The sequence below is a fragment of the Puma concolor genome, chromosome A2 (assembly GCF_028749965.1).
Source record: "Puma concolor isolate L17-30 chromosome A2, mPumCon1.1.hap2, whole genome shotgun sequence".
In the NCBI taxonomy this organism is placed as follows: Eukaryota; Metazoa; Chordata; class Mammalia; order Carnivora; family Felidae; genus Puma; species Puma concolor.
In genome coordinates, this window is record NC_141668.1 from 162,209,393 (window position 1) to 162,226,211 (window position 16,819).

Below are 16,819 nucleotides of genomic sequence, written 5' to 3' on the forward strand. Positions count from 1 at the left end.
CACACGTCCCCGGAGCAAGTGTGCGAATCGAACACATCCTTCACGGGCACTCTCCCCCCACGGCCTGCCCCTCTTATGGGCACCTTGCCATCAACCCCCGGGGGACTGTGGGAGAGACCCAGCTGGCCACAGGGCGGGGGCAAGAAACATCAACAGAACAGAGTGAGCCAGGCGTGGCCCTGGCTGTTTATTCCCTGTGTCAGCCCTGGGGAGCCAGCTGGGCTCTGGCTGACCTCAGTGGCTTCTTTGGGGTGTGGGTGGGCTTCAGGGTTAAGGCTGGGGAGGGATAGGAAGTAAAGTGCTTGCAGGGGCCCTCGGGGCTTGGTCCTAGCTGCCCCCCCACCTCTGGGGCAGGCCAGGGGCCGGACACCCCAGGCTGTGCAAACGGGACTCTCCAGGGCCCACCCAGCCAGGCCGGGGCGAGGGGCACAGGCTGGCTGGTGGTGCCATCCTCAGGGCCCCCCGCCAGGAAGAACCCGGCGGAGGACATGTCCATCTGGAGCTGACGGTCTGCTGATTGTCTGCTTGTCTGGCCTCCGGCTGTGGCCTGGTCAGCTCCTCCCGGTGCCAGGGCCTTGGGCACTCTCCAGGGGCCGCCCATCCGGCCGACCCCTCACCTGCGGAGCCGCTGCAGCTAAGGAGAAGGCCGCCAGGGTCAGGGACGGGGTACTCGTGGCCACAGCTGTGCCCCACACCCCCCCGGCCCGGCCGCTCACCTCACTCTCCACCAGGTTCCGCCTGTAGAGTGCCTCCTTTGCAGCCTCCTGGGGGCCGAGAGGCGGTCAGCGGGCAGCCGCGGGCAGCCCCGGCCCCCCAGCGCCCACCCGGCCCTCGCCTGGCTCACCCTGCTGCCGTCGTTGCCCAGACGCCGGGCCGCCTCTGTGTAGAACTGCAGCTGACGCTCCAGCTGGGCCGCGTACTCTGAGGGTGGGGAGGGGTCAGGATGGGGGCTGCTGCCCTGCCCTCCCCTCCCCCACGCGCCCATCCCCGAGACCCTACCCCTCCGGATGCCCGGGCCCCCCTGCTCCAGCTGCGCCCTCTGCCACTGGCTGCGTTGCATGATGTCCTGGTACTGCTGGGCCACCTCCGGGGGCACCGGCCGCCGCGCCTGCCTCAGGGCCAGGATCTGGGGGGGTGCAGAGTGGGGGACTGTGACGGCCCTGTCCGGGGCCTACCGAACCCCCAATCCTGCCCCAGCCAGCCTGTCAAAGCGGGCACCCACCTTCCGCTCCAGACGCTCTTGATCAAAGGCCAGCACGCTGAGGCTGTGCAGGGGCCGGGCCGATCTGTGGAGTTGGGGAGGGATGAAGGGCCGCAAGGACCCCCCCAACCCTGACCTCATTAATTCTCACAGACGCACTGGGCGCTGGGGAACAGCGGGAGATAAGCTAGGCCCACCCTGGTGTTGCAGAGCCCACGACCTAGTGGGGCTGAAGGCTATACACTCAGGCAACTGCCGTGCCCGGTGGTCAGGGAAGGTTTCCTAAGGAAGAACGCAGCCAAGCTGGGAGCCAGAGGAGTTAGAGCTGGGCAGGGGAGTGGGGAGCAAGTGCTGGGTAGGGGGGCTCATGGCATCATCAGAAGACAGAAAAGCCCAGAGGCCAGTGAAAACGAGGTGTAGATAACCATGAACGAACAGGAGGAAGTGGGGTGGGGCGAGACTACTGGATATATTGATAATGGTCCAATCACAAAAGATCCGAAAAATCAGGCTGAGAAGTGTCAGGACGTTTCAGGAGACGGGGAGCCAGGAGACGTTTTGGAGCAGGGAAGGGATGCATTACAATTCGTGCCTGATGGGAAACTGTCCAGGAGGGGCTGAAACAGGAAGAAGGGACTTCTCTCCAGCATGGCTTGACCCAGCCACCTACCTGTTCCCTGGCTCCCTCGAAGGGGTGGGTACGGGAGGGGCCTTCCCTTTGGGCCCAGCAACCTGCTTCAGTGGACAGAACCAGTCTTGTGATTCCCGGCCCGCTTGAACCAAGCCTCCCTCCCTGGGGTTGCTGATGGGCAGGAGTCTCACCGTGGGCGCGGCTGCTGGCACGGGGTCAATGACCAGCCACCTCTCAGTTGTGGTCTCCAACTGCTGGGCGGTCAGTGGCTCCCGAATCCGGACCATCACCTCCAGCCGCCCCCCGGTGGGCCTGCGACCATCCAGGACCTGGGTGGAAATGAGGGGAGGCTACTGAGAAGCAGGCAGTGGCTGGAGGCCCAGGGCCGGGATCAGAGAGAACCAGGGTAATTTCCAAAATCTGAGCCCCTAGATAGATAGAGCTGAGATGCCAATTGGTCAAAATGGAGCAGGGTGCTGGGAATATTTAGGACTGGGTAGTATGGAGGTCTGGGATCCCTGGGGGAGAAGCTGGGTCAGCAGAAAAGACCCCTAGGAGGCCCAGGGCCTGTAGGGAGCTTTTGAATAATGTTAACAAGTGACACAGCCACACCAGAGCCTGTGGGCAAATGTCCACATCTCACCTCGAGGATCTCCCGGACCTCACACGTGGTCTCCAGGGCGTCCAGCTTCAGCTGGGCTGTGCCCAGCACCCGGTCAGTCTTGAACAGCCCCCTGTGTGCGTGAGGGGGACAGGACGGTTGGCCCAGGGCAGCTCCCCCTCCCCCAGAGTCCACCCAGCACCTGCACCCCCAGCTCACCCCTTGTGGACCACTTCAAATTTGATGCCTTTGGTCTGGATGGCCCTTCGGAAGCCGCGGTGGCTGCGGTTGATGCAGAGTTTGAACTGCTCCTTGAACTCTACTCCGGGAATGAGGACAGGCCCAGGAGGAGAGAGGGAGGGGTCAGGCTATGGTTTCAGGTTCTCTCTGCATGGGGCTGGGGTGCCTCCCGGCAGCCACGGCCTCCTCCCCCTCCTCCTCCGCTCACCGGGGGAGTCTGTGTTCTTAATCACACTGGTCTTGTCTTTCTGAGCTTCTTCCTAGAGCCAAATCAAATAGGAGGCAGGAAGGCTCAGGGGCTGGGGCCTGCCCTTGGACCCCTGCCGACCCACTCCCGAGGATGAGGCTTGAGCCCATCTTTCCTCTCCTGGGCTCTCTACATACCACGTTGGGATAGGGGAAGTCAAACCGAACAAAGACATCCAGGTCGCTGGGAGACAGCCCTGTGGGCAGACAAGGGTCAGAGCCGGGCAGGGAGGCAGTCCCGCAGCCCTGACCCCTGCCTGGCGCCCCTCACCTGGGGGCGTGGGCAAGTTGATGCCCTTCACGATGAACAGGAGCATGTCGTTGTTGCTGAGGTCAGGGAAGATCCTTCCGGGAGGGCAGGTGGGGAGACAGAGGCACGTCAGCCCCAACGCCTGCCCGCCTTCTTTTCCCTTTGTGGATCCAGGGAACACACCCCATGCTGGCCTTTGTAGCTATATGGGCTCCTGGGCTCCAGTTTTAGGATCTGGACAGACTGGAATTCTTTGTCCAGATCTGCCAATGGCTTATTTTCGAGACTTTTCTTCAGTCTGGGACCCACTCTGCGCCAGCCAGTGGCTTCACTGCTGGGGGACCTTCCCTTCATTTAACAATACTTCTGGGGGGCGCTTGGGTGGCTCAGTCGGTCAAGAGTCCGATTTCAGGTCATGATCTCAGGGTTCGTGGGTTCGAGCCCCACGTCAGGCTCGGTGCTGACAGCTCAGAGCCTGGAGCCTGCTTCAGATTCTGTGTCTCCCTCGCTCTCTGCCCCTCCCCCGCTCGCACTCTGTCCCTCTCTCTCTCTCTCTCTCTCTCTCTCTCTCTCTTTCAAAAATAAATAAACATCTTAACAAATTTAAAAGAGCAATATTTCTGCAGCCCCTACTATGTGCCTGCTGGTGTCCTCACTTACGGGGATATAGTGAGACAGACCCCATCCCTGTGCTCATGGAGCCCAAGCTAGCTGAGTGAAGAGAAGACCAATGCATATATAAACAGAGGAAACAAAGCAATTCTGCAGAAAATTAAAATAGGGGAAGAGAGTGGAGCATGCTCAGGATGGGCTGTTGTAGACGGGAGTGGTCAAAGAGGGCCTCTCAAGGGAGGCGACATCATAGGTGATTCTGGATGCCAAGAAGGCGCTACTACACGGAGACCTGGGGAAGAGGGTCTGTGCAGAGGAAAGAGCCAGTACAAAGGCCCTGAGGATGAACATGCTTGGTTTGTCTGAGGGACCAAAAACAGGCCTGTGTGGCAGGAGGCAAGCAACGTGGGGACAGTGGGTGGGGACGAGGTGATGGGGAGCCAGGCTGTGCAGATGTGGGAGAGCCAAGGTAAGGGGTGTGGGGTATCCTAGGTTGTTGCAGTGGCTGTGCCTAACCCCATCTGTAAGTGGGGAAATGATCCCAATTCCCCACGGTGTGGGAAGGCTTAAGAGGAGCAGGACCAACAACAACCACGCTGAGGGCTCGCCCGGGCCTTGGGACAAGGCACATCTCTGCACTCACTCAGTCTTCCCCATTTCTCAATGTGTCACTGGCAACTCCCCAACACCATCTTTCACTTGCACCTCATGCCTGCCTCAGGACCCTTGCATATACTGTGCTTTCACCGTGCAACCAAACTCTCCCCCAGAGGCAAGTCCTCTGCTGGCTTCTGGGGAGTGCAAGCCCCTCTCCAAAGGGGCATCTGGGCCAAGGGGCATCAGGGCCTTACTTGATGACGCTGAAGGTTCTCTGCTCAAAGCGGGCAGTGGGCGTGGGGAGACCTCGGGCGAATGCCTGCTTCAGAATCTCCATGCTCCGCTTACAGTCCTCTGCCAATTTCTCAAATCTGCCGGCAAGAGAGCCCTGTTCAGGTGCCTGGACCCAGGGATGGGATGGGGGTACAGACGTCTGGCAGAGGCAGGGACAGGGGTACTTACTTGCTGGTTTCGGCAATGTTGCCCAGGTGGGTGAACTGGTTAGAGTGGTTCAGGCACATCTGAAGAGCAGAAGGCAGTGAGGGGAGGGGCGGGAGGCCATGACCCTGAGGCCTGCTGACCTGGGCCAGGGGCCCACCTCACCTCATGCTGCTGCCTTATGAGCTTGGTGAGTTCACCGTAGCGCCGGGCAGACTCCTGAGACAGACCTGGGCCAGGCCGCTGGACCAGAGAGAAGTCGTCTTTGTTGACGGGGGCGGGTGGCACCTAGAGAAGACAAGCCTCATGGGGAGGGGCCTGCTGGTTAGCAACAAACAGGCCCGCGCATGGAAATGTCACCCCTTCTTGGAGAGGCCTTCCTGGACCACTGCTTTGCCCCAGCCCTGGTCTTTCTTCTTCCCCGAGGAGAAAAGTGGTGCTCAGAGAGAAGTGGATGGTCCCTCCCAAAGTGGCACACAGCCCAGGTACTACGTGTCCCAGCATCCCTTGCAGCCAGGTACAGCCATGGGATTCAGCTGCGGCCAGTGGAAGGTGAGAAGTGATGGCATTCCATGTCACTTGCTTTAAATGGAACTGCTTGCCTTGCCCTTTCTTTCTCTCACTGCTTCCCATGGACTGAATGCAGGAAGGGCATCAGTCCACTCTGAGCACGTGGACAAAGATGACCTTCCAAGGTGTGACAGAGCAACAAGATGGAAGGAACCTGGGCCCTGGAGGGCTCTGTCTTTTCCAGAGCCCAGACTGCCCTGAATATTCCATGCGAGAAAACATATCTGTCTTCTTTCAGCCACTGAGTCGGGGGGGTATTTATCTGTTACAGAAGCTTAACCTGGATCCTGACTAATATACTCCAAGTTACGTGGCTGCTAAGTGGCCACAGCCCAACAGGGGGTGCCTGGGGAGGTCCAGCAGGCCTAGAGGGTTCACCTTGGCGATATCCACAGGCAGCCCATTGCGCGAGGCCTCCAGCATGGGCTCCAGCCCCTTGGCCTGGCGCAGGTGCATTTTGGCACCCTCCACGTCATTCTTCTGCTTGGCTCTCAGTGCGGCCTGTAGGAGCTGCTTCTTGCGGCCCTCCAGGAAGGCCAGTTGCTGCTGGGCTGTGGGTACAGGGGGGTCTGTGGATGCGGCCTGGCCCACAGCCAAGCAACAGGCAGCCCAGGAAGGGAGGGCATACCTACCTCTGGCGGATGTGCCCTTGGGGGCTGTTTTGGCTGCTGGGGTGGAGCCTGATTGGGGTGCCCTTGAGGGTGGGGCCTTGGGCTGGGCCGTGGGGGCCGGAGGGCTGGTGGGCTGCTGACAGACAGGGAGGGAATCAGAGCTCTCCCAGCACTCACAGTGGCTCCACTCCCCAAGGGGCCGGGGCCCGAAACTGACAATGGTGACTGTCTTAGTTTCTGTTTCCTCAGCAACGAATGCCCCATATAGTCTCATTCTCACTGATTCTTTGCAGAGACAAAGACAGCCCCTGTACCCACTTTACAGATGAGGAGGCAGGATCAGAGAGCAAAATGGCTTGCCCACGGCTGCACAGCCAGGAAGTGGCCAGGCCGGGAGGGAGGCCAGCTCTTCCCAGGCTCTGTCAGGGCTTTGCTGCCACTCCCGTCTCACCCCAAGACCCCAGCCCCTCCCACCTTCTTAGGTTCCTCATCCTCTTCATCCTCTGCGCCTTCATCCTGGTTAGCCAGCTTCATGGCGGTCTCCAAGACCCCCACCAGGCTCTGCTGGGTGGGCTCGGTGGCCTCCAGGCCCTGGATGGGGGGAAAGCCTGGGCGGCCAGTCAGGGCCCAGTCAGGAGGGAGGGACCCATGCCGCGATGGCGGAGACGTGGGTTCCTCCCCTTCCTAAGGAGCCTCGGGGCTTTGGATGTACTTTGAATCCAGGAAGGAGCTGCTGCTGGCTCTGTGTAGATGCCAGATTATTCCAACCTAATCTCCTGCTGCCTCTCACCTGACCCCGGGCCTTGACCAGACGCCAACGGGCAAGCAGGGGGTGAGGCGGGCTACCAGGCACAAGAGGCGGTCACAGGCCTGGAGGGATTCCCAGGGGACCAAGGTGTTGAGGAATAATTGCTCTCCCGGGGGTGCGCGGGCATCTCTGAGAACCCAGAGGAGGCCCCCAACCCACTGGGAGGCTGATGGAAGGCTGAGTAGAGTGTAAGGCCGAGAGCTGATGCGAAAGGAGGAGTCGAACACAGAAGAAATGGAGGAAATCAGACAGACGATGGTGGGCTGGTGAACAGGCTCTCCAAGTAAAACCCCCTGATTTTTAGCGTCTGCCGATTTCCGTGGTACAAACACTCCGATTGGTACCCAACTGTAAGGTACCAATTATCTAACAAGTTTGCAGAATTCCCGAATGCGGAGCACACAGCTCCCTGGGCCTGTGCGGTCAGGAGGAATAGCACCTACGGAGGCTCAGAGGCCGGGAGGGGCAGGGGTGGGGGCTGTGCCTACCTGGGGGCACTGGCAGCTCGGCCACATCTACCGTTCGGCCCGCCTTGTGGGCTCGGATGGCATCTTGGTATTGCTGTAGTGGACACAGGATTAGGGCTACCTGGGCAAGGCCTCTGGGCGCTGTCTGCCTGCCCACTGGGCCCCCACGCACCTTGACGATGCGCTCATGCATGCGAGCCTTCCGCTGGTCCCCTTTGGTCTTGGCCTGGGCCGCGGCCACGTGGTATCGCTCCATCCGCTGCTCCAGTGCCTCCAGGAGAGTCCGCGGAGGTGGGGGAACCTCTGGGCCAGACGGGGGCCGAGGGGGAGCAGAGGGGCAGGGTTAAGAGTCTTGGGAAGGAGAGACTTGTCGCCCTGGCCTGCCCACCACACAGGGTTCCAAGAGCCTACCTGGCGTGGAGGGCACCGTGCTGGGAGCCGGAGGCTGCGGTGATGGCGAGGGTGGCTCTGGGGGCAGCTGGTCTGAGGGCAGAGAGGTCCAGTCCAGTGAGGGGCTTGCTTGGGGACCCCCTACCCCACGCTGGTGTGGTCTGAGGGGGTCCCCAGGTGACCAGAGATGGTGGCAGCACCAAGTCCCGGAGGCTGGGCAGGTGGTGGGGTCCTCACCAGGGGGAGGTGGCAGGCGGGACAGGTCCACAGGCTCCCCCCGGCTCAGGGCCTCCAAGATGGCATCGAAGCTCTGAGAGAAAGGAGACGAGGGGAAGAGGCTGCGGTTGGGGGCCAGGACCCTGTGGGGAGCCTCTGTCCATTCCTCTGCAGCATCTTGCTTAAGCCCCTTCCAATACTGATGCCCATTTCACAGGCAGGGTAAACCGGGGCTTTAAGAGATACGGAAAACTACACGTACAGAGTGACTAAGGGTCAGGAGTCAAACTGGGGTCCGTGTGACCACAGTGCTCCTGTTCTTTGCCACCACGCAAAGTCGGAAGCGTCGTGTCTTCTCCCACCGGTCTGGACGCACCTTGGCCACACGGAAACGTCTGGCAGCAGTCGCAGTATCTCCCTGCTGCTTGGCGTGGAGGGCGGCCAACTTATATTCGCGCTGGCGGCTCTGCAACTGGGCCAGGAGGTCAGGGCTGCAGGGACCTGGAAAGGGGAACAGCGTACGAACCGCCTCTGTTTAATCATCACAACGAAGCCTGTTCCTTAGGCCTGACCTACAGATGTGAGCACCGAGGCTGAGAGGCCATGCCGTCTCCCCAAGATGGTGTGGCGGGGACTCTACCCCGGGACCTGAGAAAGAGAATCCGCAGCAGGCTCCAGGCTCCGAGCTGTCACCACAGAGCCTGACGTGGGGCTTGAACCCTCGAACCGTGAGGTCATAACCTGCACCAAAGTCGGACGCTTAACCGACTGAGGAACCCAGTCGGCCCTCATCTTAACTTTAAAAAGTGGCCACAGTTGTCATTCCCAGTGTCGTGCAAATACTGACATTCACAAAACAGAACTATCACATCACTCTTTAAAACTTAATGTACTTTAAGGGCGCCTGGGTGGTTCAGTCAGTTAAGTGTCCGACTTTAGCTCAGGTCATGATCTCACGGTCTGTGGGTTCGAGCCCTGCATCGGGCTCTGTGCTGACAGCTCAGAGCCTGGAGCCTGCTTTGGATTCTGTGTCTCCCTGTCTCTCTCTCTGCCCCTCCCTCACTTGTACTCTCTCTCTCTCTCTCTTAAAAATAAATAAACGTTAAAAAATCTTTTAACATTTTTTAATCTAATGTACTTTAACTACCATGGTGATTTGAAACTCACCAGTATTCACTTATTTTTATTTTTTATTTTTTTGCAAGCTCTATGCCAACTGTGGGCCTCGAACTCATGACCCCGAGATCAAGAGTCACACGCTTTACCGAATGAGCCGGTGGTGCCCCTTGTTTTCTTTATTTGCGGCAAAATACACATGTAATTTACCCTCTTAACCCTTTTTAAGTGTACAATTCAGTACATCAAGTACAGTTGACCCTTGAACAATGAGGGTGTCAGGGGCACCAACACCCCCTGCCCCCGCCATGCAGTTGGAAATCTACTTTGGACTCCCCCCAAATTTGACTACTCATAGCTTGTTGTTGACCGCGGGCATCACCAATAAAGGCAACCGACCGACACGTTTCGTACGTTATGCGCGTTATATGCTGTTCTTACAATAAACGAAGCTGTAAGAAATGATACTAGGAAAAGCACAAGGAAGAGAAATACAGTGCTGCACTGTGTTTATCAAAGGAACAGGGGGCCTGCTCAGTTTAAAGCTGCCTTTTCTTGGGGCGCCTGGGTGGCGCAGTCGGTTAAGCGTCCGACTTCAGCCAGGTCACGATCTCGCGGTCCGTGAGTTCGAGCCCCGCGTCGGGCTCTGGGCTGATGGCTCAGAGCCTGGAGCCTGTTTCCGATTCTGTGTCTCCCTCTCTCTCTGCCCCTCCCCCGTTCATGCTCTGTCTCTCTCTGTCCCAAAAATAAATAAACGTTGAAAAAAAAAATTAAAAAAAATAAAAAAAATAAAAAAATAAAGCTGCCTTTTCTTTTTCTTTTTTTTTTTCATACTGGGTGGGGGGAGAGAGAGAGCATGAGTGGGGGAGGGGCAGAGAGAGGGAGACACAGAATCCGAAGCAGCCGTCAGCCCAGAGCCCGACGCGGGGCCTGAACTCACGGACCGCGAGATCGTGACCTGAGCCAACGTTGGACACTCAAGCGACTGAGCCACCCAGGCCCCCCTAAATTGCTTTTTTAAACAGTATGCTAGTTACAGTATTAAATGACACGTTCGATAGGTTTTCAGGAGAAGTATCATTAAACTTAGGGCAACTGGTGCAATTTTTGACATAAAAAAACAAAGGGCTATTGCACTTACGACCACCGGGGCCCACAAATCCTAGAAACGCCTGGCAAGCTACATGCATCGTACTTTTTCAGACTGACAACTGCACCTACAGCTTTAAGTTCAGGTGTATTTGCCTGAAAAGGTATCCGTGAGTGGAAGCAAAAGAGCGTTGACATTTGATCGGTTTTATCTCCTATCACAGTGAGTCTCTCGGAGTCAAGAAAATGTCCTTCCGGGGGCACCTGAGTGGCTGAGTCAGTTGAGCGTCCATCTGACTCTTGATTTGGGCTCAGCTCATTATCCCAGGGTTGTGAGATCCAGGCCACACTAACAGCTTAAGATTCTCTCTCTCCCTCTGCCCCTCCCCTGCTTGTGCTTCCCTCTTGGTGTGGGGGGGGGGGGGGCAGCGAAAACATTCTTCCAGGTTGAATCATTGGTATTATTAGCATAGCACTGAACAAAGCCTAAATATATCAGGCTTTTTGATAAAGAATTTTTATATGCCAAGAGCACAATTTTATCGCACTGGCACCTCTTGCTGACGGGGCTGGGGCTGGGTCCGCCTTCTACCAATTAACTCCGTTTCCCTGTTCATTGTTTCCCAACTTCCCTTTTTTCTTCTTCAAAGCACCAGGAAACCTGCTTCATACCAACAAATAGACGGGAAGACACGGGGTCCTGTTATCACCATGTTGCGGGCTTCCCCGGACCCTACCCAAGTCGTGTGCCAAAACCCCGTCGTGAAAAAAGCTTTGGTGATTTTGGCTGAGCATTTCGGGTGACGATTTCCAACGACCTTCCCTGAACTTTGCCAAAACAATAGCTTAGAAACCAGCCGGGCTATGGAAAGACTTAGACCTGGTGTTTACTTTCTCAACCGGGCCAGCCCAGTTTTAAGTGTCTCTTCGTATGTTTGGGGAGCGTTTGCCCCTGGGGCAGTGCCTGTGTTGATATCCTAGAAGGGACAGAGGCGGGCACTCCTTTCGGGTAGTGGGAGGAAGGCCACCAGAGAGGGAGAGGTTGGGAAGGAAAACCTCCCGCAGGTGAGGGTTTGTTTGTTTTTTTTAATGTTTATTTTTGAGAGAGAGACAGAGAGACAGAGACAGAGTGTGAGTGGGGGAGGGGCAGAGAGAGAGGGAGACACAGACTCCAAAGCAGGCTCCAGGCTCCGAGCTGTCAGCACAGAGCCTGACGCGGGGCTTGAACTCATAAGCCCGCAGGTCAGTTTTAGAAGACAGACATGCTGAGGGCTGGGGAATTATCCACTTATAGCTCTTACACGTTAGCCCTCAAAAGGGACTCCGACGCATGCTGCAAGGTGACACTAAGTGAAAGAAGCTGGCACCAAAGGACAACTCATGTGTCGTCCCACTTACGTGACGTATCCGGGAGACGCAGACTCATTAAGCATAGATGGCGGCTGTCAGGGGCCGGGGAAGCAGAAATGGGGAGCTAGTGTTTCGCGGGAAGAGAGTTTTTGTTCGATGAAACAGTCTTGGAAACAGAGGAGACCGGTGCACCACATGGTGAACGTGCTACTCAATTGCACACCGAAAAAGGGTTCAAAGGGCCAATGTCATGTTGTATGTATTAAACCACCACACGTACAAAAAACGGCATTCGTGAACTCCAGAGACATGAGGACCTGGGGAGGCGAGGGGCGTTAAGGATATCTGACAGTCAGTGCAGGGCCTGCACCCCCACAGAATGGCCAAGTGCTGAGTAAATCCCACGCCTGCAACATCCCATGTCAGCCCAGCCCTGCCCCCGGCCTACCTGGCGGAAGCTGGGGCTTAGCCAAGCCTATGGATGAGGCTGGGGCAGAGGAAGGCGGGCCTTCTACCGTGACCCTGGGCTCCGGGGCTGGCTGGCTCGTGGTGGAGGCCGGCTGGGAGGGTGCGGGCATGTGGCTGGGGGTGGCTGCCGGACCCTTCCCCACTGCCACGGGTGGTGGGATGTCCCCTTCGTCGATGGCGTTACCCTTCCGGACCGAGGCCAGCAGGTTTTCAAGTGTCTGAGAGAAGGTGCGAAATGGGTTTCCGAGGAGCCTGACAGCTGGGTGCGGTGGGCCGGCGGTAGGGTGCCAGCGCCCTCCCGTCACCCGCCAGCCCGCTCACCTTAAGCCCCCGGTCGTAGCGCCGCATCTTGGCTCCACCTCCAGCTTGCCTAGCGCTTTCGATCGCCCTCTGGTAGAGGGCCAGCCTCTCCTGCAAGGTGGCCTCCACCCCGGGGCTGGGGGCTGCGGTTTTGGGCTGCAGGAGGGACCGGGGCATGGTCTGGGTGGTGACCCCACTTGGGCTCTCCCCAAGGGCTCCCCTGGGCGAGTGCCTATCACACACCAGGCATGGTGCCCGGGGGGCCAGCTGTCCCCGCCGCCTCCCCCACCCCCCCCCCCCCAAGGTAGAAATCATCATCATTGTTCCGGATGCAGGGAACTGGGTCTCAGAGGTGTCATGTCACCTGCCCAAGGTAACATGGCTGAGGGGCAAGGGAGGGCCTTGAACCCTGCACTACGGGGAGCAGGTTGTCGGGCCATACCTGAGCCACAGGAGGGTGGGACTCCAGAGACTTCTGCTCCTCCCCAAGGACCACATTTAGTTCTGCCTGCAGGGACACACGGCCATTGGCCAGGCATGAGGGCCTGCTGCACGGGGCAATGACAGCATGGGAGGCCCCCTGCCCTGGGTGCTCACCAGGAGGTCATCGTCAGCCTCCACATCCTCCTCGTCGTCGGTACCTTCCTCCTCATCCGGGTCTCTCATGCACAGGCTTGCCATCTTCTCAATGGCCTCCATGGGCAGGGGACCTGGTGGCAGTGACAGGCTCCAGATGGACTGGGATCCTTCAAGAGTCCCCATGGGGCGCCTGGGTGGCTCAGTCCATTGGGCGGCCGACTTCAACTCAGGTCATGATCTCGCGATTGGTGGGTTCGAGCCCCACGTCCGGCTCTGTGCTGCCAGCCCAGAGCCTGGAGCCTGCTTCGGATTCTGTGTCTCCCTCTCTCTCTGCCCCCACCCCCCACTCATGCTCTGTCTCCCTCTCTCTCTCAAAAATAAATAAACATTAAAAAAAAAAAAAGTGTCCCCAGCCTCCTGTCCCAGTTACCCATGGCCCTAAAGAATAGGGCCGCATGCCCCCCTACTGGCCCTTCCATGGCACCCTACTGCCCTCGGGCCCACCAGGTATGATCCCGCTAATCCTGCCGGCCTCCTCTCGTGCTTATCAAGCCGGACTTCCAACCCTGGCTCTGCAGCTTTCTTACTGTGGAGCCCTGGGCAAGTCACGTGACCTCCCTGGGCCTCAGTCTTCCCACCTATTAGACGAGGGCAAGTTTCTCCCTCACACACGCATCGTGAGGACTCAAGGTAAATGAAGTTCTAGAAAAGCACGTCATCAGCGCTTTGTCATTCGAATTATTCTCATTATTTGCATTACCTACGTCCTATAAAAGTGCCTTCAACACTGACTTAGCAAGTACTGGACCACTGCCCCTAGAGGAAATACAAGGTTAGGATCCCATGAGCCTCTGGGCACAGTTTCGTCAACCGGCCGATGCGTAACCTTGTTCAATGCGTGCCTCTATCTAACTATACCTTTTTAAATATATGTTGTTGGTTTGTTAACATTGAACTCGAGGCTACTCGTGTCTGAATGAAGCTTATCTGCTAGCGTATTTCCTCCATAAGACGCATCACAAACTTCTTGCCCTTAAAGACACGAGACAGCTCTAAGCGCCAGACTTTAGTGCCATTCTGAACAGCAAAATGTACCACACAAAGAGTACCCACAAAGAATGCCAAAATGAGCAAAATGCAGCCTTACACAGACTGTGAGAAGGACACGTGTTTACTTGAAGCCCTGAGACAAGAAGGCCGACGGTCATCTTGCTCTCTCTCAGCTGGGACCGCGTAAGGTGAGCGACTCAAACTTTCTGCAGCTCTGTGCACGCCCGCAAGGAATTGCCAAACCTCCCCGACTATTGATTTTGGTGTTACCAATAAAGTTTAGCCCGTTGGTGAATTCACAAATATAGAATCCGTTAATAACGAGAATGGACTGAATTAGCTAACAAGTATAAAGGTTCCGTCTCCCCTTGGAGCTCCAGCCCCAAACCCCACTGCAATGTTGCTGACCCTGTCACCTCCCACGGGGGGAGGGGGGAGGGCTTGGCATGCGCTGGGCCTCCCAGCCGTACTTTCTAGCTCTTCTGCTGACCATCCTTATTGTGGGTGTCTCTTGCGGGCACCTGGCCCCAGCTCACAGGTCTCCCCCATCCCTCTGTGCTTCCCTCACCCCAACCTGATCATGGGACAGCGTGTTGGAGGAAATGTGAGACCCTGTGTGAAGTACTTTACACACACGAGAAGATGAACTACTGTGACTAAGGGCAGTTATTATTCCCATTTTACAGACGGGGAAACCGAAGTCCACACAGGTGCTGGGACTCATCAGTCACACAGCCAGTAAGCAGCACAACTGGGATTTGAACCCTCACTCTGGGTCCAGAGCTGATCGCTTAACCTCTTAACCCAGGCTGCGGGTTCTAGGAGGGCAGAGACCTTCTCCGTCTCCTTTCCCCCTTCTCCCCAGGGCCCAGGGCTGAGTCCTGCCCACAGCAGGTGCTCAGAGAATGTTCAGGGGTGTGTTGAGAGTCTCACCTTTGCCTTTGAGCTTCTCCAGGACTTGGGGCTGGCCCCCCACCAAGGCCAAGAACTCGGCCTCCAGTTCCTCATCGTTAACTCCGTCCTCGGGGATCATAAGGCCGTCTGGGGAGAGGTCAACCAGCAGGCCCAGCTGAGGGAACAGTAAGGGTCCAGTCAGACCTTGGAATGCACCCCACCTGTCCAGAGGCAACCAGGACAGACCCAGGTTTCCCTCAGGAAGGAAACCCAGGTCTCGGAGGGAAAGTAATTTCCCCAGGGAAGTGCCAGGAGGCTGGAATGGGTTGAGAATGCAACAGGTGTTCCAAGATGGGCCAGGCCCTCTGGCCTAGATCAACCCGGGGCAAAGGGCAGGCGGAGAGACCCTGCTCCCTGCTCCGAGCCCACACCCACAACGTGCTGCTGACTGAGTTCAGTGGGAAAGACAGGCCCTACACCCTGCCCAAAGCTAAGCCACTCGGTACACCTGGGCTTTTCCTTCCAGCATACTCAGCAGAGGGGGCCACACAGGAAGCCTGGAGTTATCAAGAGCAAATAGAAGCCCAGACAACATAGAAACTGAAAGCGGGGTTTTCATTGTGTAACAGACCTGTCTTCCTATCCCGTCCCAGCTAATGACCAATCGTGATGTGATGATATTACACTGAACTACACAAAACGGCCTTTTCTGTCGGTCAGAATGGGCAAATACTGGCTACTACGTATGGCTCCTTTCAACAGTAATAAGTTACGCTTATTGGCTCAGTCGGTTGAGTGTCTGACTTCGGCCCAGGTCATGATCCCGCGCTTTGTGGGTTCGAGTCCCGCGTCAGGCTCTGTGCTGACAGCTCAGAGCCTGGAGCCTGCTTCAGATTCTGTGTCTCCTTCTCTCTATGCCCCTCCCCCACTCTGTCTCTCTGTCTCCCCAAAATAAATAAACATTAAACAAAATAAGTTATGCTTATTGAGTGTTAGGTTCTAGCACTTTCCATAAACTATTCCAGTGAATTTTCACAACTGTGCTGTGACACAGGGACTCTTAGGGCCTCCATTTTACAGACGAGGAAACAGGTGTAAGAGCTGTGAAGCTGAGTGTCCAACATGCAGAGGCCAGCAGGGAACTCCAGGTTGGCCAGATTCTAATACCCGGGCACTAAACTATGGCCTGAGCTCCTTCCACCAAAGCTAAGAAAAATCAAACCTTCCAGGTGCCTGGGGCAGAGGAGACGGAAGAGGGAAAAGGACGACCAGACACAGTCCCGTGGGCTCATGGCAGCCGCTCTGGATTTTGCACTTAGCCCTGGCCAAGCTGTTAATCCCTATGACCTTGGGAAGCTGTCTTCACCTCTCTGGGCCTCAGTGTCCTCATCTGTACAGTGGGGATAGAAAGTCTGACTTGGCCTGGCTGATGCGAGGTTCCATGAGTGTCCAAACCAGGAGTACATTAACTACCCTTATCTCAGGTCCGAGGCCTTCCCCTCCCAAACTGGAGAGGCTTCGGCAACAGGTGGCTCTGAGCCCAGGGCGGGGCGCCAAGAGCTGAGGAGCTGGGGAGCCGGGGCCACTAGGCCCCACTTTGGGGGCAGAACCTCATCTGGAAGGCGGGGACCGGGGCTCACCTGGGGGTGGTTGATCGGTTCCCCTGGTGGGTGGGGCCCTCCTCTGAACCTGTGATAGGGGTGAGAACGGTTCTCTAGGCGGGGCCGTGGGGTATAGACTCACCTGGCGGGCGGCGGCGGCACCTCGGCCGGGGGGCCCCGGGGGTCCCTTCCTCTTGTGCATCTTCCAGGCAGGATGCCCAGACCACTGGCCACCTCGCCTGGCCTTGCCCTGCCTCCTCCCCTGGGGCCTATCGCCGCGTACGCGCACTTCCTGAGCCCCGCGCCCCTGGTTGGCGCCCCGCGACCGCTGACCCCGCGCCCTCGACCCCGGGGGTGGCCGCCCCACTTCCGCCTCGGCCGCGGCGCCGCGGCACCGGAGCGCAGCCACTGGACTTGCTGGGCCCGCCGCACTGAAACTACAACTCCCGGCAGGCAGTGCGCGGGCACGCGTGCGCACTGCCGGGCGGTGGGCG

General features: G+C 57.6%; 1 protein-coding gene across 4 annotated transcripts; it reads right to left on the reverse strand.

Annotated features, from left to right (window-relative positions):
* Positions 1–158: 158 nt before the first annotated feature.
* Positions 159–16,770, reverse strand: CC2D1A (coiled-coil and C2 domain containing 1A). Of its 4 annotated transcripts, none has more exons than XM_086698905.1 (29): positions 16,468–16,770; positions 14,764–14,899; positions 12,799–12,911; positions 12,644–12,709; positions 12,223–12,357; positions 11,882–12,119; positions 8,255–8,379; positions 7,900–7,972; positions 7,684–7,755; positions 7,445–7,575; positions 7,294–7,366; positions 6,472–6,605; positions 6,019–6,130; positions 5,765–5,937; positions 4,982–5,104; positions 4,841–4,899; positions 4,633–4,749; positions 3,191–3,264; positions 3,058–3,116; positions 2,882–2,933; positions 2,653–2,752; positions 2,476–2,566; positions 2,024–2,161; positions 1,872–1,933; positions 1,223–1,286; positions 1,000–1,126; positions 845–921; positions 717–764; positions 159–634 (listed from the first exon to the last, which is right to left on the reverse strand). In XM_086698905.1, exons 1-29 carry the CDS (start codon positions 16,525–16,527, stop codon positions 614–616), a joined length of 2,853 nt encoding a protein of 950 aa, XP_086555031.1. In that variant the 5' UTR covers positions 16,528–16,770; the 3' UTR covers positions 159–613. The 4 variants fall into 4 exon arrangements, with proteins under 4 accessions (XP_086555031.1, XP_086555028.1, XP_086555030.1 ...); XM_086698902.1 differs by having other exon boundaries at positions 1,872–1,936; XM_086698904.1 differs by having other exon boundaries at positions 6,019–6,133.
* Between the last annotated feature and the right edge of the window lie 49 nt (positions 16,771–16,819).

What these genes read in the sequence shown, in the direction of transcription:
- CC2D1A (XM_086698901.1), bottom strand. Translation starts at nt 16,527, where the DNA reads ATGCACAAGAGGAAGGGACCCCCGGGGCCCCCCGGCCGAGGTGCCGCC. An exon ending in CAACTTGCCCACGCCCCCAG is followed by an intron (nt 3,117 to 3,190) that starts GTGAGGGGCGCC and finishes GTCTGCCCACAG; the next exon opens with GGCTGTCTCCCAGCGACCTG. An exon ending in TGGGCAACGACGGCAGCAGG is followed by an intron (nt 765 to 844) that starts GTGAGCCAGGCG and finishes CTCGGCCCCCAG; the next exon opens with GAGGCTGCAAAGGAGGCACT.